General features: G+C 45.2%; 1 protein-coding gene across 2 annotated transcripts in view; it reads left to right on the top strand.

The window, feature by feature from the left end:
- MICU1 (mitochondrial calcium uptake 1) overlaps nt 1–26,054 on the top strand; it is a 90,356-nt gene that overhangs the window by 11,166 nt on the left and 53,136 nt on the right. For both annotated transcript variants that reach the window (XM_084210837.1, XM_084210838.1), the window contains exons 3-6: nt 623–784; nt 9,301–9,487; nt 14,816–14,978; nt 23,142–23,185. In XM_084210837.1, the coding sequence (XP_084066963.1) occupies nt 624–784; nt 9,301–9,487; nt 14,816–14,978; nt 23,142–23,185 (555 nt within the window). In that variant the 5' untranslated portion in view covers nt 623. The remainder of the gene's footprint in view (nt 1–622; nt 785–9,300; nt 9,488–14,815; nt 14,979–23,141; nt 23,186–26,054) is intronic.

Here is a 26,054-nt window from a genome sequence, read left to right on the forward strand (position 1 = left end):
GATTATGTGTGAGAGGAATGGCAGATTTGTCTTTCCAAACAGGCTGTGGGTCTGCTGGGAGATAAAACCAGCACTGGGAGATAAAAGAAACAGTGGGGAAGGATTCCACTGATTGATGAATGGAAAAAGAGATTTGCTTTTACAAATATACTTTAGGTTTGCTGAGAAATGAAATTAGGCATTGAAAGATGAAAGAAACAACGGGGAAGAAAAACCCCTAAGTTCCATAAGAATTAAAATTTAAAAGGGAGGGTTATGCATTAGAGGGGAATCTTTGGTATCAGGAAGTCTGCACCTCTCAAGTACCTCAGAGATGGGGAAAGAGAGAAGGGAAATGTGGCTGGGAAATTGGGATAAAAAGGAGGCTGCATCCTCCAAAAACTGGAGGGAGCCCAGGGGATGCCCCATGGCCTCTGCCTTTATTGGAATAAAGTAAAAGGGCTCCTCTGTCTCCTTTTTGGACAGAAACTTCTGGTGTTTGTGGATTAATTTTCCTAACATGTGCCTCTTTCAGAACAGGTAACGAACACCCGTGAGTTATTCTGTGAAGCTTTCCCTGCTGTAGGACAGGCAGCACTTGGCAGCTCTGTTGTTGTGCTAAAGCAGCGCTCTCGTTCCGCAGGATGTTCCGGCTGCGCTTCCTGCCCGCGGCCGCGGGGCTGGCGGCGGTGGCGCGGCGTTCCCATGGCACAGCCCCGCACCCCGGTACCCGGCGTAGGCTCCTGGTGGCGGCTTTCCTCGGGACCTCTGCGGCCACAGCCAGTGCCAGATTCCTCTGGCAGAGGTAATACGTGCATTTCTAAATTCTTTCCTGCCCCTGGTAAGTACCTGTGATGCTCCTGCTTGTCCTGCTGCTGCTGCATGGAAGGAAGGCTGGAGAGGGGCTGGGAACACAAACCCTGTGAGGAAGCACTGAGGGAGCTGGGGGTGCTCAGCCTGGAGAAAAGGAGACTCAGGGGTGCCCTTATCACTCTGTACAGCTTCTGAAAGGTGGCTGTGCTCAGCTGGGGTTGGGCTCTTTCCCCAGGCAGCACTGACAGAACAAGAAGACACAGTTTCAAGCTGCACCAAGGGAAATATAGGTTGGATATTAAAATTTTTTACAGAAAGGGTGATAAAGTACTGGAATGGTCTGCCCGGAGAGGTGGTGGAGTCACCATCCCTGGATGTGTTTAAAAGAAGCCTGGATGTGGCACTGGGTGCCAGGGTTTAGTTGAGGTGTTGGAGCTGGGTTGGACTCAATGATTCTGGAGGTCTCTTACAACCCAACCCAGAGATTCTGTGAATGGCTGGGGGTGATTCCCTGAGTGATTCTGTGAATGGCTGGGGGTGATTCCCTGAGTGATTCTGTGAATGGCTGGGGGTGATTCCCTGAGTGTTTCTGTGAATGGCTGGGGGTGATTCCCTGAGTGTTTCTGTGGATGGCTGGGGGTGATTCCCTGAGTGTTTCTGTGGATGGCTGGGGGTGATTCCCTGAGTGATTCTGTGGATGGCTGGGGGTGATTCCCTGAGTGATTCTGTGAATGGCTGGGGGTGATTCCCTGAGGAGCTGCTCTGCTGCTGGCAGTGCTCAGGGATGCTGCAGAGCTGGGGTGAGGCGTTGCCTCACATGTGCTCTTTGATGCGGTTTCCTGCCTCCTTTCCTCCCTGCCTGGTGGTTTGTGGTGGTGTGAAGAGAGAAACCTTCACTTTCACAACTTCTGTTTGAAACAGCACATCTGGGCGGGGTTTGCTCCTCTCTTTTTTTTTGTGTGGTGTGCTGGCTGCTTGATGTATAGAATGCAGCAGAGAAGCAGAAGGGGACAGTCTGTCTTTGAGTGGGAAGGTAGCAGCACACAGGGTTTATGTGCATTTTCAGGGTCAGAGCCTTAGGACACCTCGTGGGTTCTGAGGCTCAAAGCTCTTTCCTGTAACTGAGGTGAAAGGGGATGTTTGGGCTTTCCTGAGGTGACTCTCACTGAACCCTGGAGCTGTGCCATGTCTGAAGTAAAATAGGGACTCTCTTCTCTTCCAGCAGTTTGGCACCAGCAGTGTCACTCAAGCACATGGCTGCAATTAGAGTCTAAAAATAAAGTATTTGCTGAAAGCCTGTGTTCTTTTCATTCTAATACTCAGGTGATTTGTTGCTGACTTCCTGCTCACCTGTGGCTAGAAGGCTTTAGTTTTAGTGCAGTGGGAGAAAGGTGATGGGAATTGTTCTGGCTGTGCCTTAGAGCTGTCAAAGCTGGCTCTCTGCTAAGAGGAGAGCTTAGTGGAGGAAGAACACTGTGATCCAGCCCAGTGTCATTTTGTGCTGCATTTTGGTAATGATCTGCACTGATGCAGTCAGTGCCTCTGAGGGAATGGCCAGGATAACTCCCCTTTTCCAGCAGGGAAGAGAGTGGGGTTTTTCCACCTCAAACCTTATCCTCAACATGATCAGAAGGTCAGTAGGACATCATGTCCTATGTAAAGCTGTCCCAGAGTCATGGAGTTAATATCTCCCTTCTGTAGCAGGTTCCTCTGCTTTTCAAACCAGCTACATTTGCAGTGCTGGTGTTGCTTTTATCAGGAGGATGGTGCTTGTGCTTTGTGGAGTGCTGGGTCAGGGAGGGATTTTTGGCTCCTGGAGTACTTTGCTGTTCCTTGGAGGCCCTTGGGCACCTTCCTCAGCTGAGAGCACTGATAGAAATCAGTCAGTGAGACTCAGCTCTCATCAATCTGGAGAGGCTGACTTGCTGTTATTACTTGTTTTGCCTTTCCTTGCTCTGTCTCCTTCATCTTTTATAAATTTATAAAGCACTAAATAGAATTGTACAGACTTTCAAGTATTCCTTTCCTATCTGAGCCATGAAATAAATCCTCAATGTCAGCAGCTGTAAAATAAAAGTGCACCCAAGCTTACAATATTAATTTAATTACTTGGCATAAAGCTGCTGAATAAAACAAGGAACAAAACTGATATGTTTGATGTAGAAAATTTTTCACAGTGACATCTGTGGAAGTTTTAAATGGACTTTCAAGTGGGCATTTTAGCCTTGTTTAAAGAAATAAGGGATGAAGTGTAAATTTCCTTTGTCTTTCTGAAAATGGATATTAGGTGATCAGTAGAGTTTGAGAGCAGGTGAGTACAGAATGTTTGTAATGACATCCTCAGTTACTCAGGCAGGTGTGTCCTGAGTTAGTACAGGAAGTAGCAGTAAGTGTAATTAATTAGTACTAAGAGATAAATATGTAAATATTTCTTTACAGTTAAGGCACTAGGCCAGATCTAGAAGCAGTTGGAAAATTTAAGTTTCTTGGGCTAGATAAGTAGATGATGATGATGGTGGTGTGAAGAAAGACAGGAATTCTCAGGTACAGCCTGAAACCAGTATATTTCAGGTGGATTCTGCAGGGTGTGCTCTGAGCAGCAGCAGAAGCCAGTGCTGGGGTAAGAAAGCTCACACAAAGGTAGAGAAGAAATCAAGGAGTGAAAAGATTTGGATGGAAAAATCCTCTGGTTGCATGATGCAAGGTAGATTTAATTGTGTTTTCCTAAGATGGGAGGTGGGTTGGTGGGATCTTTGTTTGGTCCACTGCAGGTAAGTGATGGTCTTGTTGTCTTCCCTGCCCTCTGGAAGTCCTGCTGCCTGCTTTTGGGGAATGCATCTCCTCTAAATTATTATACAACAGGAGTAGCTCATGCTGCTCAGTTTTCCTGTGGCAAGGAATACTTGAGCAGTGCAAATAGCTGAGCTTAGAAGACTAATGAAGTTTACCCTTTCTCAGCAATAACTTAAACTGAGGATTTCCAGCTGGCAAGAGAAGCAATTAAGTATCTGGGCATTGGCATAATGAACTGAATTAATTGAAATTAATCTTGGTGCAGTCATTGGCTATTCTAAATGAGGCACTAATATATGAGAGGTACTAAATCTCACAGTTTGTGGCAAGCTTAATGTTTGTAAAAAATATTCTGTTACTGATCCTGGTGTAAAACTTGTACTTTCAAGTTCCTGGTACCCATTTGGAGTGTTAGGAAATGGCTGCAGATCTGTTCTTCATGTCACAAACCTTCTTGGCTGAATCTGTGGGCCTCTGAGAGCCCTTAAATTGGCATTTTGGTGCTGAAGCTTGTTAATCAGTCTAACATTGAGTGAAGGAAGGGAGCAAAGGTACCTTTGGGGGCATAGAGTGACCTCTGTAAGCAGAGTCTTACCAGTGCTCTTCCTGACAGACTGAAAATACTTAGTTAATGATCCTTTTCTCATCCTTCTCTGAATAAATTAGTGGTAAGAATAAGGGTCAGACACCTGTGTTGCTCTGGAAATTGCTGCCTCAGACATGGACCTTGTTGGAGCCAACCCAGAGGAGGCCAAGGAGCTGCTCCAGGGCTGGAGCCTCTCTGCTCTGGAGAGGCTGGGAGAGCTGGGGGTGCTCACCTGGAAAGGACAAGGATTGGGGTGGGGAACTTGGAGCCTTTTCCAGGGCCTAACAGGGCTCTAGGAGAGCTGGAGGGGGACTGTGGACAAGGGTCTGGAGTGACAGGACAAGGGGGAATAGCTTCCCTCTGCCAGAGGGCAAGATTAGTTTAGATATTGGGGAAAAAATTGTTCTCTGTGAGGGTGGGCAGGCCCTGGCACAGGGTGCCCAGAGAAGCTGTGGCTGCTTGGATGTGTTCAAGGCCAGGCTGGACAGGGCTTGGAGCAATGTGGGCTAGTGGGAGGTGTCCCTGCCCATGGCAGGGGGTGGCACTGGAGGGGCTTTAAGGTTCCTTCCAAATCAAACTGTTTTGGGATTCTATAACTCTGATTTTTTGCAGCAGTGTCCTGAGGGCTTTAGAGTAATTTGCTTAGAATACATTTTTAATGGGAGAATTGCTGGAAATATCTTATGCCAGCTGAAACAGACTTCAAAATCTCTCTTGTATTAAAACAAAGGAAACCACATAAATCATAGTCAAGAGGGCAGAAACCTGTTTTATAGCTATAGATGTGTCAGGTACAACTTAACCTAATGTATGGGGGAAAAGATGAAAAATTGGAGGTATTATTCATGTGAGCTTATTTTTAGAGCCCTCATGTGCTTACGTGTTGGGGGGATGGAATGAGCTGATCTTTAAGGTCCCTTCCAACACAAACCATTTTGTGATTTTATGCTTTTTTAAATTCTTTGTGAGAGGTGACACACTCAGCAGACTCTCCTTGGGGTTGCTGTGCTGAGGGTTTTTTCCTAAGACTTCAGGACACATTGGTCTGGGAGTGGTCTCTTGAAAGAACTCTGTGTTCTCTCCAGTGGCTTTTGGCTGAATGCTGAGGTTTTTTTCTCCATGGACATTGGGGAAGGAAAGGATCAGATCCTGGGGGCACAACCCTGTACCCCACTCTGTTTGGAAATGAAAGCAGCATCTCCTGCATTAAGAAATACCAGATTTATGCTCACAAGGATATTGGGGTAATGTCAGGACACCACAGCATTAGGGTGACTGCCTTTGTGAAGTTCTTGCCACAAATTCATTGTGCCAATTTATGTTGGTGTTGAGTATGTGAGAGATGAGGAGGGAAGCAGAGTAGTAAAGAGCCCTGTGAATGTGGCCAACACCCTGAAAAATTGGATTGTGGCTCTTCATCCTTTCTGGTGAATTCCTCATTAAAGTTTCAGGTAACTAATTTAGGTGCTGACTATGGTTGAGCTGAGGATGGGCCAGAGCTCCTTGCTGAAAGTTCTCCTGATCCCTGGAGCCTGCCTGTTTTTATGAATGTCAAGTCCTAACTTGATTTTGCATTACAGCATGAAAGACCTGAAGTCTTAAGTGGCTTTTAAGCCTCACTGGGATGTCCCCAGATGTTTTCATACAGGGAGGATGGCAACTCTTAGTCAGCTGAGGAACATGTGTGTCAGGCAGGATTCCTCCCTCCTCCCTCTGGGTTGCTGACAGCATCTTTGCTGACTCCTGGGTGCCCATCTCTTACATTTTCTTCTGACACTGAGCAGCAACTGATAGCTGAATATTTTGCTACTGCCTTCAGGATTAGAATAACTGAGCACTGTTATCTCTGGCACAAAGTTTTGTGATTTTTTTTTTTCATGCTGTTCTGCTTCTGTCACTCAAAAAAGAAAAATACTTTCAAGTGAGGGGTTGTGAATCATTGGAAGAACTTGGAGTGTTGTGCCAATGCCCAGTGTGAGCCCCAGCATCCTTCCTGCATGGATATCCCATGGCTGCATGTGTTTGGCTCTCTTAAAGAATGGTTCCCTGAGAGAGAATTTATCATTGCAGGCCTCTGGTAGTTCAGTGTTTTTGGGGAGGATGAGGAATCTAATCTTACACTTGATTGTTGGCTTTCTCCAAGGATTCAAAGGAGATATTGCTAAGTGGGTGGGAAGTAGTCTTTGATTCAAATTCAGTTCACTGGAGGGGAAAAAAGTCTGAAGAGATCAGAATGGTTGAAGCATGGCAGTAGGGTTCAGGATCCAGGGCAGGCACTCTGTAGGGAAAGGCTGGTGCTGGTCTTGGCACACAGTGAAGGGAGGCTTTGTATTTTCATTTCCTTTTTTGTGCAGAAGCTGCTGCACCAGGAATTTCATTGGAAAGTCAGCCTCGTCAAACAGGGGAGAAGAAGAGAGAGTCTTCACTTGCTGAGGGAAGTCCAGCAGGGTGGATATTTCTGAAGCCATGGGCTTTTTTTTCCTCTAGCCATACTCTGACATCTGCACTGAAAGGCTTTTTTTATGTGGGCTGAGTATGGAAGTTGCAATTGTTGGAAGCCAAGGATTTCAGCAGAGGGTGGTAAAATACACAGAGAAGGTGCACATAGAGAGCTGCTCCTTCAGTGGTTTGTTCAGGAATAGCTGTTAAAACCTTGCTTGAGAAGTAGCCTACAGACTCTGCCTTTCTCCTCAGCTCATTTTCCTGGATGCTGGGATGGTGATCTGAGTGTGGAGCAGAGTTAATTACCTGGATAAACCAGAGGGAGGGAAAAGCTGACTGTATTCAAACAGCCTCCATCTGTATCACTGGAGCAACTGACTTGACAGCCTGATGGATTGAAGGAATGTGTGGGATGTGCTAAAAAAGTTTGATTTTTCAATTTCATCTCTCCTTCCCTGGTCTGCTAGCTGTCAGTCAAGCACTACAGGAGTAAATCTTTCCTGATACAGCTATTCTCCAGCATGTTTCCTATGGAACACCTTAGTTGTGGAGATAAGCAATTGATTTCCTATTGCTTTTCTGTCCCTTTTCCCAAGAGGTTCTCTCAGAGCTACTTAAGATGGGTGTCCTGCCTGCACAAGGGCTTTCCATGTCACTGCTGCTGGTGTAGCCTCAGCTGGCAGCTGCATTTTCCAGCCAAACCCACAGCTCCTCAAGGGTGTGCCAGTGCTGATTAAACTTTCAGGAAAGGCTTCAGGACAGGTGCCAGCATGGACTTTGTGCTCTCCAAGAGAGATCAGCTGCAGGACTATTCAGAGGAAAGAGCTTCCCTGCCTTGGGATCCTTGTGGAGGACCCAGGTTTGGATCCTGTCTCTGAAAGTTTGGTTCAGTGGAGGTCATAAGGATGGTGCTTTGCTGTAAGACTCACAAATATATATTGGCAAATTGAGACACAGGGCCTTTTTAGAACAGTGTGTAAAGCTCCATTTTAATGTAAAAAGGCAGGATTAATACTGCTCTTCACTGAACACTTGTGTATTTTATTGCATCAGACCCCTGTAATGGGGCTGTGTTCTGTCCCACTGTGGACTAGAAATCTCTGAATCCCTGTCTGAGCTAATCCCTTCCAACCCAAACCATTCCATAAATGATAAAGTGTCTTCTTCCCACCAGTACTGTGGAGTTTGCAGTTCTTTAGCCCATTCCCATCTGTCTTGTTCTGTGCTGTCAGTGAATGATTGGATGCTGATAAGGAGAGAGTTGTCTTTTATTTTGGTAGCATTTAAATTAATTGATGGATCACTTACCCTCATTGCTCCTTCTTGGAAGCTGTTGTGCTGAGATTGCTGCAAGCTGTGGAAGGTGTCCCTGCCCGTGGCAGGGGGTTGGAAGGAGAGGATCTTTAAGGCCCCTTCCAACCCAAACCATTCCATGATTCTGTGATTCCTGGGGAGACACACACAGGCTCTCTTCTGTTAGTATTACACAGCACATCTGTGTTTTCCAGGAAACTGGTAGGATGAAGTATGTGTAGCCTTTTGTTTAGAGCTTGGGAGACTTCAAAAATCCTGGTTTGTTTTTGTTTTTCTCCCGAGGCAGCCTTTTTAAAACAAGCTCACACAGCTGTAAATGACCACATTCATAGTTCCAGGCAATACCAGAGTGGCCAAGGAGCAGCACCTGTGTGTAAGCTCCATACCCTGTGATTAGTCCAAAATAAATCACCAGGAATGCAAAGTAAAGGCAGATTTACTTAAATTATGGGCAGGCTGGGATGTTTCCCTGAGCTGTTTGAGTCCTTTAGAAAGAGAAATAATTTTGTCAAACCGTTGGCTTTGTTGCTTGTGACACGTTAACGGATCCTCGGAGATTATCATTTCACTGATGTTAATGTGGTCTGAGCTCTGTCTGATTCTAAACTGCTTTACAAGGAAAGCTTGGGAAAGCCAGAGCATTGTTTGGCTTAGGGATTTATCCTGCTTTTTATTTAATCATCCCATTGCCAGTTGAAGTTCTGTGATTTGCTCCTGATTCTGAGTGATTTGAAGTGCGGAGTCTTGGTCTATGGACAGAATTGACTGAAGATCTTTGTATTTGAACAGCAAGGCAAAACAGGTCCTGGGCTCTGCCAGAGTTTTATTTGCACCTTGAGGGCAAACAGCTCCAGTTCTGTTGTCACAAATCCTGCAGCACTGGTGTTTAGAAGAGTCATTGGTGGAAGAAGGGGATAAAACAGCTTGTCAGCTGCTGGAGATAGAAAATAAATCAGCTGAGCTGAAACAAAAAGGTTGTTCATCCTGAATCCTGCAGTGCTGATGGTAAAACACATTTCTGTCACTTAATACATCTTTTTGGGGAAGCAGAGGTGGAATTTAGTGCTAGGGGAGGTATGATATGCCTTTCTCCCAGTGTTTCATGCATGTCTGGTTTTTGGGAGAGGGTGTCATAATTCACTGAGTGATTTGGACTGGGAAAACTTACTGTGGCCATTAGTCTGGGTTTTGATGTGGGGTGGGAATTTGATTACAACAGGGGAAAGCACACTGAATTCCAAGGGGACTGGTCACTTCTTTGCTTTTGCTTTGCAGCCCTCCCCACTGGACTGTAACCAATGGAGCCGGGCAGGACCATTTTGTGGCACCCCTCAGTCACTTCCTAACCGAGCGTTTTCTTTTCCCTGGTACAGGGCCTATGCAGAAGACTCTGTCAGACACGGCCCGAGGGCAGAGCCAGGGGAGAAGATGAAGCAGCAGGAGGAGGAGGAGGAGAGCAGCAGCAGCAGCAGTGAGGGCAGGAGGGCAGTGGCCTCAGGCGATGAGGAGGCGCCGGCGGAGGGGAAGAAGAAGAAGCGCTCCGGGTTCAGGGACCGCAAGGTACCAGACTGGGACGTCTTGCAAGAGGGAAAACTTGCTCTGTACCTGTCTGTATTTTCTAAGGCACCTCACTCTTTTGGGAGCCTACTTTCTCAGCATGTTGCCATGGGTTTCTGCAGGTTGAAATTTGTGTGTTTGGAAGGCACAGTACACTGAGCCTCTGAAATGGAGACGTCTTTTCCACCTCCACTTACATGTCCAAGATAATCAAGGCTCCTGCACTGATGGCTGTGAGGATGATGCATGCAAAGCAGGGAATTGTGGCCAAAGCTTTTAAACCATCTGGGATATTCAGCATGTGTGTCTTTGAGTCCATCCAGTGCATGTAGGAAGACTTAGAGGGTGAATGTGGAAGGGAGGGTTGTAGGAAAGGTGTACTTTAATTCTTCATTTCATTATTCTGTGCAAATATACTTGCTGAAGCACAGGCTAAGTCCCCCTTCTTGGTGAGTCCTGGCTCTCTCTCGATGCTTCTGGCTATTTCATTTTCAGATCAGACACATTTTCAAGAGGAGGAAAACTTGATTAATAAACTCTATTGTTGGCTTGTGATCTGCCTTCACTCTTGGGGAGTTCCAGGAGCTTTGGGCACCTCAGAACTGACAACTGGTTTGGCACTATCTGAAACCACTGTTATTAAAGGATGTGTAATTTGATCTGACAGAGCACTCTAACTGGGAACTGGCAGACAGCAGTATTTTATTTTTTAAGCCCATCTGGATGTCAGTTTTATGGGGCTGTGTTGGATGATGTAATATCTTTGCAGCACCAAAGAGGAGAAAGAAATTGTGAAGACTCCCATTTTGTTATGACTTGCTTCTGATACTTATTTTTAAGCCTGTATTCTGGAGGTTGCATCTCATTAGCTGTTAAATTGTGGGTAGTCATATAGTGGCTTAACAGCTTCTCATGAAAAATTAAGAGCTGTTTCCTTTAGAGCTGCTGAATCATTTTGGTTCCTGGTCAGAAAAGATTACACAACTTAAGATTTCAAGTGCTTCATGGTATTTGGGTTCCAGACTCTCTCCTGTTGTGACCTGTTGGTGGCAGCTCAGTGAAGGTATGTAGTGAGATACTGTGCTGAGATATTCAGAATTGTCCAGGAATGTGGGTTCTTGGAAGCTGCTAATTTTCATGGCAGCTGGGTGTCAGGTGCTCTGACAACTTCAGCTCTTGCCAGTACCACTCAAGAAAAGCAGGTTATTGGTTTTTTCCAGTGTTAGCAGATGGAGGCAGGTTGCAAAGAGCAAACCACAGTCCACCTCCCCCCACACTCTTACTTTTGAATACAGTGAGTGCAAAGATTGATTTTTGTCTGACGTGGCTGCTGCTGGGGAAGCCACAGCAAGTTTTTTTACATGCAAGGATTGTTGTTCCAGTTGTTTGAGATGTGCCTGTGTTGACCAGCTCTTTCCTTCCCCAACTAGGCAGGGAGGAATATGGCCATGATTTCCAAACGAGACACAAGCCAGGTGTGCCCAAAAGACGGGAACAGTGTGTGGCCTGGATCCCTTCTCATCCCAGTGTGCCTTCTCCAGCAGCTGGAGCTCAGGAGCAGCAGTTTCCCTGGGGACAGCCCTCACCATCTTTGTGCCAACACGAGCCTTTTCTCTGCAGCCTCCAGACAGCATGTACCTTGTGTGGCCTGAATGCCAATTATTACAAAAGCTCCTTTAAAAGCAGGATGTGCCAGGTATTGTCCCAGGTGCCTGCTCCCTGTTTGGTCAGCAGTGCTGCAGTGAGTCACCCCGGGAGCTGTTTGAATGTGGCCAGCTCAGATGACAGGGGAAGGTGTGCCCTGCTCCCGACTCAGAATCAGGGCTGCTCCCAGGATGTGCTGCTCCCCTAACTGTGTAGCACCTCGGGAATTCTTGACTCTTCTATCTGCACCACCCACAGTAAAAACTCTTCCCAGCTCTTCCCATAATTAATTGAAAATAGCGTGGGATTTTCCTTGTGAAAAAATTAAGCCTAATTGGAAGTGTTTAACACTTGTTTGTTATCCTAATGTTGCTTTTAATGAAGGTGATGATTAGTGGTGAAGCAGTAAATTAAGTTTGACATTGCTGTTTTAGATAGTGATCCAGTGAGAGGGGGAAGGTGAAACATAAAGCGCTCTCAGGTGCTGGGATTGTGTGTGGATGGTTCCCAGGAAAGTGTTGTCTGTGCAGTGGATATGTAGGGCAGAAAAGGAAAAAAAAAATGACTTGAGTGCCTCAATATAGTTTGAAGGCTAATGAGCTGTAATACAGGATGGGGGCAGGCTGATGTGTTAATTAACTTGCTAAAAGTGTTTTCATGCAGCAGCAGGGCTGACTTATCAAGATGTACTGGCAGTGTTTGGGTCCTGCAGGTATCTTGCCTTGGGATGTTCCTCGTGCTGAGCCTTCATTTGGGTGTGTGTCACAGGAGGAAGCACGAAGAAAATGAGTCCTAATTAATTTCCCCTGTAAAGATGTGTGCTGCTGCATAGTCAGGGAGGCCCTGGTGATGCTCTGTGCCTTGAGATGTTAATTTAGAGCTTTATTTTCATGTCAGCATAGGATTTAGGTTTTTTTTCTTCTAACCTGAGGCTTAGCATAAACATTGACAGTCTCAACAGCACCTTCACTCTTGTAGAGCAACAGGGATTACTTACTTGTCTTTCTCCTCCAGTACATGCTCTACTGATAAATGCAAAAAAGGGATTTTTCCCTTTGGGTCATATCATCTTTCTGGAGGTGCCTGATCACGTGAGGCTGCATTTCTGCAGGCAGGATGAGAATTTTGACTGGCCTTCCTTGCATCAAGGACTGGTTTGTACTAGGGGAAGGTGAGAGGTCAGGAGAGGAGACAATTGCCTGGCATGATTTTCAGTCCAGGTGGCTTTGAAGCAGTGCAAAAACCCCTCACAAATGGTTGTCTGCACCCAAAGAAGGGATCAGGCCACCCTTCTTAGCATCCACTTGATGTTCAGCACCCAGGCCCAAATAAGTGAAGTTTTCCCCATTTGCAGCATCTTGGCTGCTCCCTTCTTGACCTGGCTTCGTGTTGCACCCAGCCTTGCAGCCACAGGGATGGGCTGCAACATTTGTCAGTTTTTGCCAGCTGATTAGCTCATTACCAAGAATGATGTAATTGTGAGTTCAGCTGCAGGCAAAAGGGAAGAAGTGTGGCTGCATTTGTTCCTTTCTTGTAGGGAAGTTTGTGGAAGAAGTGAGATTTCAGTTGTGATGAGAGCAGCCTGTGAGATGCTAAAAAGCAGTTTAGATTCTACTCTTTTGGTCCAGGTTGTGCATTTTTGTGCTGTAAGATGAGGCAGGAGATGTGCTTTTGAGCCCGTGTTGTTAGTAAGCTCTTGTTGCTGTGGAAGTAATACTCTAAATATTCTAAACATGAGGAGAAAAGGACCTGAAAACAACAAGCCTGAGAGCAGCATCTTAGCAGGGGCTTAAAACAGATGTAGAGGGAAGAGCCATTGTGGGTATGAAGTCAAGTGGGGTAAAATGAAACATGGTTTTACTGGCAGAATGTCAGGACTCCTGTCTCTGGTGCAGCAGTGAGGTTGTTGAGTTGTGCCCAGCTGGGTTGAGGGAAAGCAATTGATAGTGCCTTGCAAGAAATTTTTTCACAGGCTTGGAAAATTTGGTTAATGAGGTGTTTTTAGCTAGAAAGCAGGCTGTGTGGAAGGGTTGCCATGGATGGAGGGATCTGGTCATGGTCTGTGGTGTCTGCTCTTGGCTCCAGTCTGGGGTTTCATCCAAAACTGTCCTTGTTTTATTTGTCTTCCTTGAAGGTAAAAATACTGAGCTGTTTCTGGCTGATTAAGCTGGGTGGGGTGTCATTCCTGGGATCAGGTCAGGCAGGAGTGAGATATGGCCTGCACCCAGAAGTGAAAAGATCACTTTGGCAGAAGGAGCTGCCTCCTGCCAGGTGGGAGCAGTAGACAAAGCCAGAAAGAGGTGGAAAAGTGGGTGTCATCTTTTACTTGGAGCTTGGCAATAAAGCAATTTTCCTCATTCCAGTGCCCTTAGCTATGCAGAACCTTGTGGACTGAAGTAATAAAAGTGGGATTAGGTTTGCTGATTAGAAGTGCAAAGGCCCTAGGGAAAAAAAGCTTTCTCCTGCAGGAGGGAGTGAACTCCCTGTAGTGGTTGATGGAAGGACATGTGAATTCTGGAAAAGCTGTGGTGATGCAGAGAGGAATGGGGAGAATGCTTTAGGTATTGTCATTCCAGGGAATGTCATCTGGGGCAAATCAAGAGGAGAGAGGCTTTGCTTTACCAAGGCCTGGCTTGGGGGATTTGAAACATTTGACTTTTTTTTTTTAATCCTAGAAGTAAGAAAAACTAGAGAGGGTGTTTTCTGTCTGATAAACATCAGGCTAAGGAAGTTGTTGAGGAATTTAAGGACAAGGCTGAGCCAGGACCAAAGCCAGGAATGATGTACAGCTGCCTTGGCAGTACCCTTGATCTTGCCTGTTCTCTTGCAGCACATCATTGGTGGGGATTTTTTCCTCCTGTGGCTCTTGGCCAGCTGCAGGTTTCAAGTACATTATGGACTGTTAAACACAGCATATAATGCAGGAATAAAAAGCTGAAGTAAGGAGGAAAGTTTTCTGTGCTAATACATGATGAAGTGTAGGTGTCTGTGCCTTTTTCCACCCTTGTGGCCTTGTGTTGGGATTTTGTTTAGAAAAGCTGTCTGTTGTCTTTGATTAATTCCAGCTGTTTGAGGGGAAACTGATTCTAGGTACCAAAAAAAAAAAAAAATCACTGCTGGCAGGGTTAGGAAGAAGCAGATTGGTGGGGAGGACTGAGTTTCTGGGGAATTCTGCCAATGTGATAGAAAAGAGGAAAAAATGAGCTTGGGTGACTGAGCAACCAGCTGCGGCTCCAAGTGATTTTTTCCAAGACTCTGCTTGAAAGTAAAGGTTTCTCCCAGCCTTCCAAGACTATTTACTTCATATATTAATCACAAATCAAACCCTTCAGCACTGTGGTTAAAATGTTGGGCTGCTTTAGATTCACAAATGTGATGCCAGTGTGTTTTCTTATGCTCATGTTTTTAAAGCACCTTCAGGGATTTTGTGAATTTGTTTTTCTTCTGCCACCATAAGGAGTCTAAATTTATTCATAATAAAGATTTTTAGTGTTTGTTCTTAATCCTGGGACGTGATGTGTCCAATTTTCCTGGGTGTTCAAAGGGTTTTTGAAAGGAGCAGTGCCAGAAGAGTCCAGAGTTGTGTTGCTGCATGCAACTTGCCCTGTGGCAAATCTCTTTGAGGACTGAGAATCAGCCTGGGGCAGGGATAGTGCACGTCTCATGCTCCCTGAATTTCATTTCCAGGTGATGGAATATGAGAACAGGATCAGAGCCTACTCCACACCAGACAAAATCTTCAGGTATTTTGCCACGCTGAAGGTCATCAACGAGCACGGCGAGTCCGAGGTGTTCATGACCCCGCAGGACTTCGTGAGATCCATCACCCCCAACGAGAAGCAGCCAGAGAGTGAGTGCTGGAGGGGAGCTGATACTCCTCAGGCTCTGCTCACCTCCTCTGTAAACTTCCCAGTTCTGATTGCCAGGGCCAGGAAGCATCTCCTGAAGGTGTCCTGCTCCAAGCCCAAAATTAGCCTGAGTCCTTTCATGTTTCCCAAAATGCTGTTGCAGTGTAGCAGAGCTGGCTGGTGTGAGCTCTGAGAGCAGGTGGGATGCCTTTCTCCTACATTTAATAGGGAAATATTACCTTTAACTGAAACACTTCCTAAACCTACAAAAGGAGGTTGCTTTGGCAAGGAAAACATCAGCAATAAAGGCTGGAGTCGATGATCTTGGGGGTCTTTTCCAACCTAAGTGGTTCCAAAGGGGTTGAGGCAGCCCCATGTGATGCTGCTGGTCAGGATAGGGCTCATCTCTGTCATCTTCAAATTCCCTGTGGGTTGCAAACAAACACTTGTGGTAGCTGGGGAGGTTTTGACAATCAAAAAGTGGGAGAGAAACACCTTGCTCTTGTCTGGAAAGCTGTGTCCTGAATATTTAGTGCAGGAGGCTTTTGTCTGCAATTTAGACATTTTTGTCTCCATTTAGAGATTCATGTTTGGGGTCTCCATTTAGAGAATCATTTTGATGTGGGAGATCATGTTTTTTGGTCTCCCACATTATATCTCAAAGAATGAAACAGGTTTTTGTCAAATTAAAACTTCCCTTGTCTCTGCAGACATTTATGAAGAACTTCAGCCCCTAAATGTTAAATATTTGTGTGGGGTTTATGTCCAAATTGTGAAACTGTTTTGATATCTTAGATGACAGCTGCTAATGAAATACTGTGTACCCTTGTGCTTAGAAAATAACAATATGAAGTGTGTGCAGGAGGGAAGAAAAAAATAACCCTGGCATTAGTGTTTAAAGCATGTAGGTGAATTGATATTTAGGTTTCCATCCTAAATTTCCCTTTTCCCTGGAAATGGCTGTAGTTTCCATGGGGATTAATGGCTGTAGGTTACCATCTTGTCTATCTCAAACTCCTTGAATTGGTGCTTGGAAAAGCAGTAGCACCTGTCTGGAAGCTGAAAAACTGGAAACATCCTGTGTTTCACTTCAACAGATCTGATTCTTCTTTTAGATCTTCCACGTGCTTGGCGCATTTTAGGGTGTGTACAGCAAATAGGTGGAAGAATGCTGAGCAAACACCTCCCTCAGAGACAAGCAGAGGTGACTAATGGGAAATAATAATTCCTCAGTCTTAGCCACTCACTTCCCATTGTATTCCCTTTGTTACCCTGGCTGTTGAGGTGGCCCCATGAAGCCATGGTGACTGCAAATGCTGCCAGTCAGTGACACACAGCACCTTGGCAGGGGAGAAGGTGGTTTTAGGTGTTTTTAGCAAGTGGAATGGGCTGGAAGCTGAGCTTGGGCTGCCCCTCAGCAGGTAGGGCAGGAAGGATAGGCATCTTGGATTTTGTTGAGTTGAAAAATCTGTCTCCAGAACACGTAGGGAAATTCTGTGGATTTGCTTCTAGATGGAGCTGCTCTAGGGTGGTTGTTCTTTACCAGCTCTGTACATCATCACAATCACAGTAAATGGGGTTTTTTAACACATAATGAACAGCAGAAGAGTAAAACACTTATTGCTACAATAAAGTCAAACCAGCCATAACCTTGTTCTGAAATGTTTTTAAAGCTGGTAGTAAAAAATAAAAGGAAGATAGTCTGGTTTTCAGACCAGAAATTGAAAACAAAGAGTGCTACCTGCTGGCCAGATGAGTTCTGTACTTCACACCCTGCTGGTGCTTTTGACTCATAGGATAATTTAGGTTACAGGTTAGTTGGGAAATGCTGGGGCTGTTTCCATCCTGAGTCACAACTTGGGTGTGCCTTCCACTGGGGCTGGAGCATCCTGCCTTCATCCCAAGGCCTTCCTTGGGCTTCTGATGCAGCCTGGTGTGTTCCTGGGAAATCTCTGTAATCCTTCAGTGTGCTCAAGCTGCAGGTCATCATTTCAGGGAGTAACTTCTTGTAAATGCCTCTGCTGTTTTATGGAGAGAAAACACTGAGGAATAGAAGTGATCTGGAGTAAGTGAGTCCCTGTTGTATTTATTTTTAAACTGCTCATCCTCTGTGAAGGTATTGTGTACCTGATACATTTTTATGGATTACATAGGGGAAAGTTTGATTTATTGTCAATAAAGTGTCAGCTTAATTTTGGCCTGTGTTTTGCTAGCTTGGGGAAAATGAATGCCAGTTCCTCAGCTCCTACAGATTGCTTTCTCTGGTTCAAACTTCCTGCCACAGCACTCCCAGCCAGGCAAGCTGTGCTTAAGTAATGACATGAGCTTGCTGAGCTTGGGATGGTTTGTCAAAAGAAGCCAAAGAATGGCATTAAACTTGAAAGCTGTTTAAAAAAAAAATTCCTTTCTGTGCTATCTGGAAAGTTCAAGTGCCAGGAGAAGCGTGGGTGGTGATTTCTGCTCCCTGCAGTCCTGTATTATTTTTTTTCTCTTATGTCCTCTCATACTTGTGAGGTTAAGTTTGCTCTGAGAGTGGATGGGAAGGGATGGCTGTTTCCTGGGAACCCCAGTCCCAAACCAGCTGAAAATAAAATACTGTCTCTCCCTTCATTTCCCCAAGTTTGTCTGGGCCCATTCTGCACTGATCATTTTCCTGAGGCAAGTGAGTATTTTGGAGCATCCTGGACTAACAAGGAGCTGTGTCATGCTCAGCTTTCCTATGGCTTTTGCAATAAACACTGAAAGAAGTAAAAAATACTCCTTCTGTCTCATCCCAGCATGTTGTAATGAAAGCAGGTTCTTCCCAAACCAATCCTGTATTCACCTGGCTGGTTATCCCAGACTCCTGCCAGAGGAAAGATGCATTTCTAGCTTCACCACATAAAGAGCAGCAAATCACATATCTGAACTCTTGGAAGGTGTTTTGGCTGGGTTGTTTGTTTTGTGTGAGTGCAAGAGACCCCAAAGATGCTGCTGAAAGCCTGGCAGAAGCAGCAGCTGGGGCTCTGCAGGCTCTGTGCAGGGGGTGCTGACAGAGGAGAGGAGCTGTGAAGGACAGAGCTGATTGCTGGTGCTGCATCAGTGTGCAGCTTGCTCCTCCTGGTAGAAATGGTTTGTTTTCCATGTCTGAGCTGCATGAGGAGCTGAGCACAAGCTGGCCTCTGAGGTGGTACAATGCAGGAGTGATTATTTGTAATTTTGATTAAAGTTTATGAAATATGGATCTGATCTCCTGTACAACCATCAGGCAGGAGCTGAGACAAGCACTCATGTAATGAGGAGGGAAGAACTCCCTGGGCTGGTACAGATCCCTGAAGTTACACAAAGTGGTCAGCTGGGATATTTAAGACCTAGAAGGAAGCCAGAGATTCTGGGATTCCAGTCCTTCTGGGAATTGACTCTCTACTCTTCCCTGCTCTTCAGAGCAAGGATGTGAGTGAGAGGTAACTCTGGCTGTCTCCTGACCAAGGGGGGGCTCTTTTTTTGTGGAAATCCACAATGCCTGGGCAAGAATCATCTTTTATCCTGTCATGCCTGTTATGAGACCCCAGGAAAAGAGCCAGGGAGGAGCAAGGGATGCATTTACCTGTGTGCTTATGTGCTGAAAGTTACATGAAGGAGGGCATGTGCCAGGTTGGTGTGGCTGAGCAGGTGTGTTAGGAGTGCTTGTCTCACAGGGAGACTGACTGCCTTGTTGGAGCAGGAGGAGATAGATGAGAACCAAGTCCCTTGATCCTTCCTTCCTGGAGCAAAGCAGTCCTGGAATTGAACCTGAGCACGAGGCTGTTGTCCCCTGAGAAGCCTCAGGCAGCTCATTGTTTGCTTGCAGATTCCATTTTAGATTCAGAGGGGAAATACTCTGAATACAACAATCAGAAGCTGGATTACAGCTCTGGAGGGGAAAGCTTGCTCCAGCATTTTCTCCTGCCATAATGTGGCATATCACAAGCACAGTTAGCAGGCTTTTCAGTCTTCATAATTAGCCCTTTTATTCATCTGCTGGCAATAAAGGAGTCCATGTTATATATTAAGGAGTGGGGGAAAAAAAGCAGATCGTGAGTGAATGTTACCCAAATAATGTGAAAAATCTGACAAGGATATCAAGACTTGGAAGGAATTGAAAAGGTTTTTCCATCAGTGAGAAGCTGCTGGTGTCCCAGAGGAAATCATGGTGGTTTCTAATTGATCTCAACTGTGTTCTTGGCATAATATAATTGTCCTTCTCCTGGAAGCTCATTTTTAAAATGTTTTTTAGAACTGCAGTCTATAACCTACTGCCTATGGATTTATTTTTACAAGATAACATGAAGAGCTTAGTAATTGACTGCATATTTATCAAGTGTGGTAATTAGCTGGCTTTGAGAAAATCCATGGAAAGAATGTTTTTGTTAATCAATAGGAATATAATAAGCATTTGATTTTAGATTTGGCTATTGCTGAACAAGAGCAAGAACAAGTTATTCTGTGGTTTTTTTCCTTAACATAATTCATTCCTTCTCCATGAAAATTCATTCCTTTCTCCAAAATGAGAGAAGTAAATGCAGGGAGTATGGTTCTGCTGTTGAACACCCTCTTTTCCCCATTGTGGCAGGCAGTGAGAGTTAAGCAATTTTTGCTTTATATTGAATCATTCTTATTTTTAGAGTGCTGTGAAAGTACCATCACATGAATAAAAGTGGCAGCCTATATCCCTGGTATTGGTGAGTAAATGGTGTCAGTCTACTCTGAAATAACATTTCTAGTGGGGCTGTGTGTTTAGATACTCCATGGCAGTGCTGCTGTTTATTTGGGGCTCATGGTAGGTGGCATCAGGATTTGTAGGAGTAATAAACAGGGATAGTTCAACATTCCAGGGAAGCTGACTGGGAAATCATTGCAGGTCACTGAAATGCTGCTGGCAGTGAGGGGCTGGTGCAGAGCCCTTGGCTGCAGGAGCAGAAGGGATGTGTAAGGAAAGCTGAGGGGTTGTGCAGGGTCTCAGGTAAATAAAAGTGTGTTTTGGGGCAGGTCATGGTGCAAACTCTGGGTTTGTTCAAGAGAAACAACGAGTGAAGCTCTGGGTGATCACTGCAATCCAGACTAGCCATGGAATGTGTCCCAGGAAAGCTTTAGGCAGCCAGGTATCTTCCTGAAATGACTCCTGGCTTTCATTGCTGCCTCTCTTGAGGAAATCCTTTCTTCCACTTCTGGGAGAATGCTTTGTCAACCCCTGCTCCTCAGTGAAAGGTGGAAAAGCTCTTTTTTTCCTGGTTCAACATGCCTATTAGCCCATGTTCCTGCAGCTCAGCAACAAAGCCCAGCCAGGGGCTGTTTGTCTTGGGAGTGTGGCACTTAGGGACAATCCTGTGGTGGCTTTAACAACACTCTGCCTTTTGAAAAGCAGAGGTGCAGTAACTGCCATTCTTCCCTTCCCTTGTTCTCTGGGATTGTCCTCATCCATGCAGTGTTCCCACACAAATGCTGAATTCCTATTGCAGCTTCTTGGAGTTTTTATCTAATTTAAAGAAAGACCCCAGGCCCTCTTTGTTGGTTTCCTTTTGTCAGGTTTAAAGGCTTGTAGAAAAAGAGGCAGCTAAGTCCCTAAAAAAGAAAATAAAACTATCCTGGGAAAAGGAAAATGTATAGAGTAAAAGTGTATGAATTGAACATAAATGCCTCTTTTCAGCTTTTAAATTGGCTGCTTCTCTCAGGACCAATGTAAGGGGAATTTCACAGAGGAATTGAAGTGTGCAGCTTAATTAATGCAGCAGAGGAGAGGGGACATGGTTGTGCATGGCTGGGAGGGTGACCCTGTAGAACACTGGTGGAAGCCAATGTGCTTGTGTGTGCAGTACAACTGTGGAATCACCTGGCTTGGAAAAGATTTTGAGATTGAGGTCAACCATTGGCCCAGCACTGCCAAGGCCACCACTAAATCATGTCCCCAAGTGCCACATCTACATGGCTTTTAAATCTCTCCAGGGATGGTGACATCACCAGTGCCCTGGGCAGCTGTGCCAGTGCTTGACCACCCTTTTGGTGGAAGAACTTTTCCTGATATCCAACCTAAACCTCCCTTGGCCCAGCTGGAGCCCCTTTCCCCTTGTCCTGTCCCTGTTCCCTGGCAGCACAGCCCGACCCCCCCTGGCTGTCCCCTCCTGGCAGGAGCTGTGCAGAGCCACAAGGTCCCCCCTGAGCCTCCTTTGCTCCAGGCTGAGCCCCTTCCCAGCTCCCTCAGCCCCTCCTGGGGCTCCATTCCCTGCCCTGGACACGCTCCAGCCCCTCCAGGTCCTTCCTGGATTGGGGACCCAGAACTGGACACAGCCCTGGAGGTCCCTGAGCAGGGCCAGCCCAGGGGACAGTCACTGCCCTGGGCCTGTGCCCACACCACTGCTGGGACAGCCCAGGAGCTTTCATTTCCATATTTATTTATGACATAAATATTTATTATAATTATTTAGAAACATGTGGTATTTCTATATAAAATGACAGTTACCAGCTCATCTTTTCTTGCTGTTCTCTACACAATCATCCATTAATTTTGGCTCTCTATTGAAACCTCTGTACTCTCCCAGTGTCCACTTGCAGGAGGTGCCATTAAGACATACTTTCACTTGCTATTTTTAACCCATGTCCTTTTTTTGGCTTTCCATGAGTACATGTATAATGTCAGGCTGTCAGGGATCTGTCTTTCAGCAGCATTTCCTGGCATGGGAAAAGGAGGTGTCCCTGAGAAATGACTTTATTATGACACATAAGCTCAGCTTAAGTCACCATCCAGATGGATGGTCAGGGTGAGCTCTGACCACACAAAGTGTCTGTAATAAAATAATTACATTTATCAGACAAATCCCACCTCTAAATGCACTAATACTTGCTGCGTTTATACCCACAGCTTGGAGAAGGACAAAATGCAGAAGATTAAAGTCTGAAAAAGTGTATGAATATGCAATTTGCATTATTATCAGGCCCATGAAATATTGAGAAGGTGCTTTCTGGCTGGAATTGTCACAATTGCAGAAAGCCCTGTGACAATTGCCTTGACCTTTGAAATTGGTGGCAGAGGAGTTGGAGCTGCTTTGGGTGACAAAGGCACGGGGGTCACCCTGGAGCAATGAATAATTCCATTTTCTGCACAATGCCATGATACTTTCCAGCAGGCAGGAAGAGTTTCATTATCCTCTTTCAAAAGCAGGTGATGCAGCAAGCATGGGGAAGGCTTTCTTTTGGTTTTTCCATCTTATTTTCTAATTAAAATTGAAATGAGAATGTGCTAATTACCATAAACAGTGGCAGAAGATGCACGGGACGTCGCTCTCCAGAAGGTTTTATTTCTCAGAGCACCAAAAATCAGCCTCTGCTCTCCTGAGTTTTACTGGAAATACTCAACTTGAGTTCTGCTTAATCTCTTCTCAGGATGCATCTTCCTCACTTTGGCTTGCAAAGCTCAGATAATTAATCTTCCTGAATTTTTTTTGTCATCTTGCTTATACATGCAGTCACTGGTGTTAGGTGCAGCCTGCTGGGCATTGTGGGTTGGATGAGAGCTTTGTGCCTTAACTCAGCTAAGGCTGGGATGTTCTTTTTCCCCTCTTCAGAATAAATAAACATTTTGGGAAAGGTATCAGAGACTTTATTGATATAAACAGTCTCTCTTCTTGCCTGTTTCCAATCCAGCTAAAGAACTCCACTTCTTACAAATGCATCCACAATTTATCTCCTTTAAAATCTATTTATTTTATACTCAGATATGAACAGGCTTTGGATTGGCTTGGGGACATCCCAATTAACTATGAGAACAAGTCTTTTTTTTTTTTTTCCCATTTAAAAGGTGTTATTAAAAGCATCAAGAGTCACAGGTGAAATGTTTGCCTGGTAATAGTGCAGAGATCTGCTTTGGGGAGGGTATTACAGGCTCTTGAGAGGTGCTGAGCTCTTGCTGGCCCTGCTGTAGAAGGAGGTTTTCTTCTCTGATTCCATGAGTTTGTTGGCTTTTTGTGTTCAAAATACAAAGTACAAAATGTACAAAACCAAACAAAATTTTCCTCCTGTCCTTATGTTTTCTACACATGTTACTCAGACTGTGCATTTTACTTTCCAGTCCTCTGAAACAGAAAACACAAGAAATGTTTCATTCTGTGCCATGAAAGCTTTCTTTTCTGTAAGTATTTTTTTTTCTCTTGCAGACCTGGGCCTGGACCAGTTCATAGTGAAACGCTATGATGGGAAGGTGAGCACATTGCATTGCTAAATGTATTTTATTTAATGGCTTTTTTGACCTAGAATCCTTCAGTTATTACCTTTGTGAGGGTGTAAGTTAAATGAAGTGTGTCAAGTATTCTCTTCTGAGCATTTTGGTTTTCAGTAGCATTGCAGTGCTTTTTCTGTAATGACAGAAAGATTGTTTCTGTAAATTGACCTTATTTTAATGTTTACAGACAAAATATTTCCACTTCCTCTATGCTGGTGGGCTGGGAAATCATGGGTTGTAATCACATTTCTTTGCTGCTTCTTTCTGAGAGCCCCACAACTTAAATCATTTCAGGGAAAACTCACTGGACTTTTTCCTTCCATTCTCATCTCCAGATTCCTAAAGGAAGGAGATGCTCTTGTGGGTCTTTTTGTGTCCCACCCAGATATTTCCCCCCTATTGAACAGCCTTTCTCCCCTTTTGAGCCCAGGTTCTTCCTGCAGCACTGCACTGTTCTGGGCATTTGTGCTGTCATGAGAGGTGTTGGTAAAAATCTTAATTCTGATCTAGTTTTGTCTCCCTGTGAAAGGGGAGCCACGTAGCATCCCACTTGTTGTGGACAGCACAGACCTAATTATCCACAGACCTAATTATCCACACTGTAAATCCCACTGTGGGGAGGTAAAGGCAGCTCTGCCCCAGGACTGGCAGCTCAGATGGACTCCTTGATGCAGATGACTGCAGGTTAGTTAATTTTCCATCCTGTCCTCCAGCTTTTAGCAGCATTTTCATCTGCACCATCTGAAAATGAAGCTTTCAAAGGGACATCAGCATCTCTTCCCCCCCCCCCCATTGCTGCAGGGTGCACCTGGCACAGTGTCAGGCATTTCCAGAAAGCTTCAACACTGGGGGAAAAAAAGGAATTTAGAGCTTTATATAAACCCAGTGTGGGCTGAACATGTGCAGTTCCCTGGTCTGTGTTTAGCAGGCACAGGTAACAACAAGATGATCAAATACCTGGGGTCCCTGTCATGAGCACTGGACGAGTGTGCTGGTTACCCAGGCAGCAGAGCAGGGCTTTGCTGGAAAACAGACAACAGGGAGGTGGATTTTGGCACTTAGTTTTGATCCATAAAGCTCCAAAGCGTGTCATGAACACCTGTTTTCTTTTCCCCCCTGCCACAAACGTGATGTCTCCTTTTTGTGATTAAAAAAACAACCCAACCAAAGGAAGGATGTATATTCTTTGCAAAATACCCGGTGTTTTTCTCTGTGGTTTCATGACAGTCTGTTTTGCATTCACTCACTTTCATCATTTTATCTTGTCAAGCTATCACCCTCATCCCTTAGGCTTTACATAAACAGGATTTGTTTGTAGGGAAGAAGTGCTGAGTCCCACACTATTTTTGCTAATCACTCTCCTGCTCCTGAGCGCTCTGCAGGCAGTTCCCAGCACACTGGATCCAAAGGCACATCCTTTGAACTCAATTTTCTGTTCCTTTGCCCCTCAGCACCGAGGGCTCTGACCTGTAGTGGACTGAAATAGCTTTTTATATTTGTATATAACTTACAGATGTTGCTGTTGCACTTGGATGTCTCCGTGCTGTGGTTTGATTGCCTGAAAGTGAGGCAGCAGATTTAGGGGACTGCAGTGGCCTTTGCTTTATTATTTTCTTCTCCTGGGACCTGATTTTTCCACAGCCTAATAACAACCTGGAAGTAGTGTACTCTGAAAATGAAGAAATAGAGGTTCTTGTTTGCTTGGCTGTCTGCTTAAAGACGCCTTGGGACTGGCTACATCTGGCTGTGGCTATTTGGGCAGTGGTAATGTCCAGGTGAGAAATAATTTGAGGAGAGGATAAAATGAGCTGGCCTTGGCTCTCCCTTGGTAATGAAGGAAGCTGACAGTAGATTGATCTGACAGCAACTTGTTCTCATGTTGTTGCTTGCTTTGGGTTCCAGTTTAAAAAAATAACACTGTTTTTACTCAGCCAAGCACAACTGAGGTGCTGCAGAGCTGACCTCACACATTCTGGGTTTCACTTGCATAGTGAAAAATCTCTTTTGCATCTCTTCCTCCATGCCTGGTTCCAGCCACACATTCCTCTTGGATTATCAAAGCAGCCTCTGCTTGGAGGGGATTTGCCTTTGTGTGCTGGAGGAGCTGCTGGGCTCAGGCAGAAGGGGTAGAGGGTCATCACTGTTCCCCTGAGCATCCTTATGGATGTTACACAGAGGTAATGGGAATTGGGGAAGTCAAAAATAGGCCTGCTCACTGGAAAATCCTGCTCCTTTCACAGAACCCATTTTATTTAGGCTAAGCTGCCATCAAAACAGCAAACTGGCCGTTGTGGGGTGATCAGGACTGATCTTGCCAAAGGATTTTGGGGAGTGAAGTGCCTCTGTATTGTGCTTTTGTTGGGTTTCTGAGCCAGCTTGCTGGGCATGTGACTGAATGCCAGGGTGAGAAGATAAAATCCACTTTTTTCCCCTCTTCCTGCCCCTCCTTCTTCCTCCTGATAATTTATGGAATTACTGGAGAGGGAGGTAGATGTTACTGCCTTATTAATGGCAACAATGCTCCTGTAATATGAGCCTAAATGCTTTTTCTTCACTCATGCAAGACCAAAAACCCTGGAGACACTCAGCCAGCACAAACCTTTGGTCAGATGTGTGTGCCAGCACAGGCTCATGCTTTTGGGCTGAGTGTGTACAGGGAGGCAACCTGTGGCTCCATTTTTGTCTAAGAGTGGTGGTTTCTTCCCTTGGGAAGCAAGCAAATAAAAGTAAGGGAAAAGAGGCATTGATTACTATTCATTCAGAGTAGAAAGAAGGTATTAATCAGCTTGTAGACATTTCATATGGAGCCTGAGCAAAAGGCTGATGTGAGAACAGAAACACTCTCAGG

This window comes from Fringilla coelebs, assembly GCF_963513975.1.
Source record: "Fringilla coelebs genome assembly, chromosome: 8".
NCBI classification, from domain to species: Eukaryota; Metazoa; Chordata; class Aves; order Passeriformes; family Fringillidae; genus Fringilla; species Fringilla coelebs.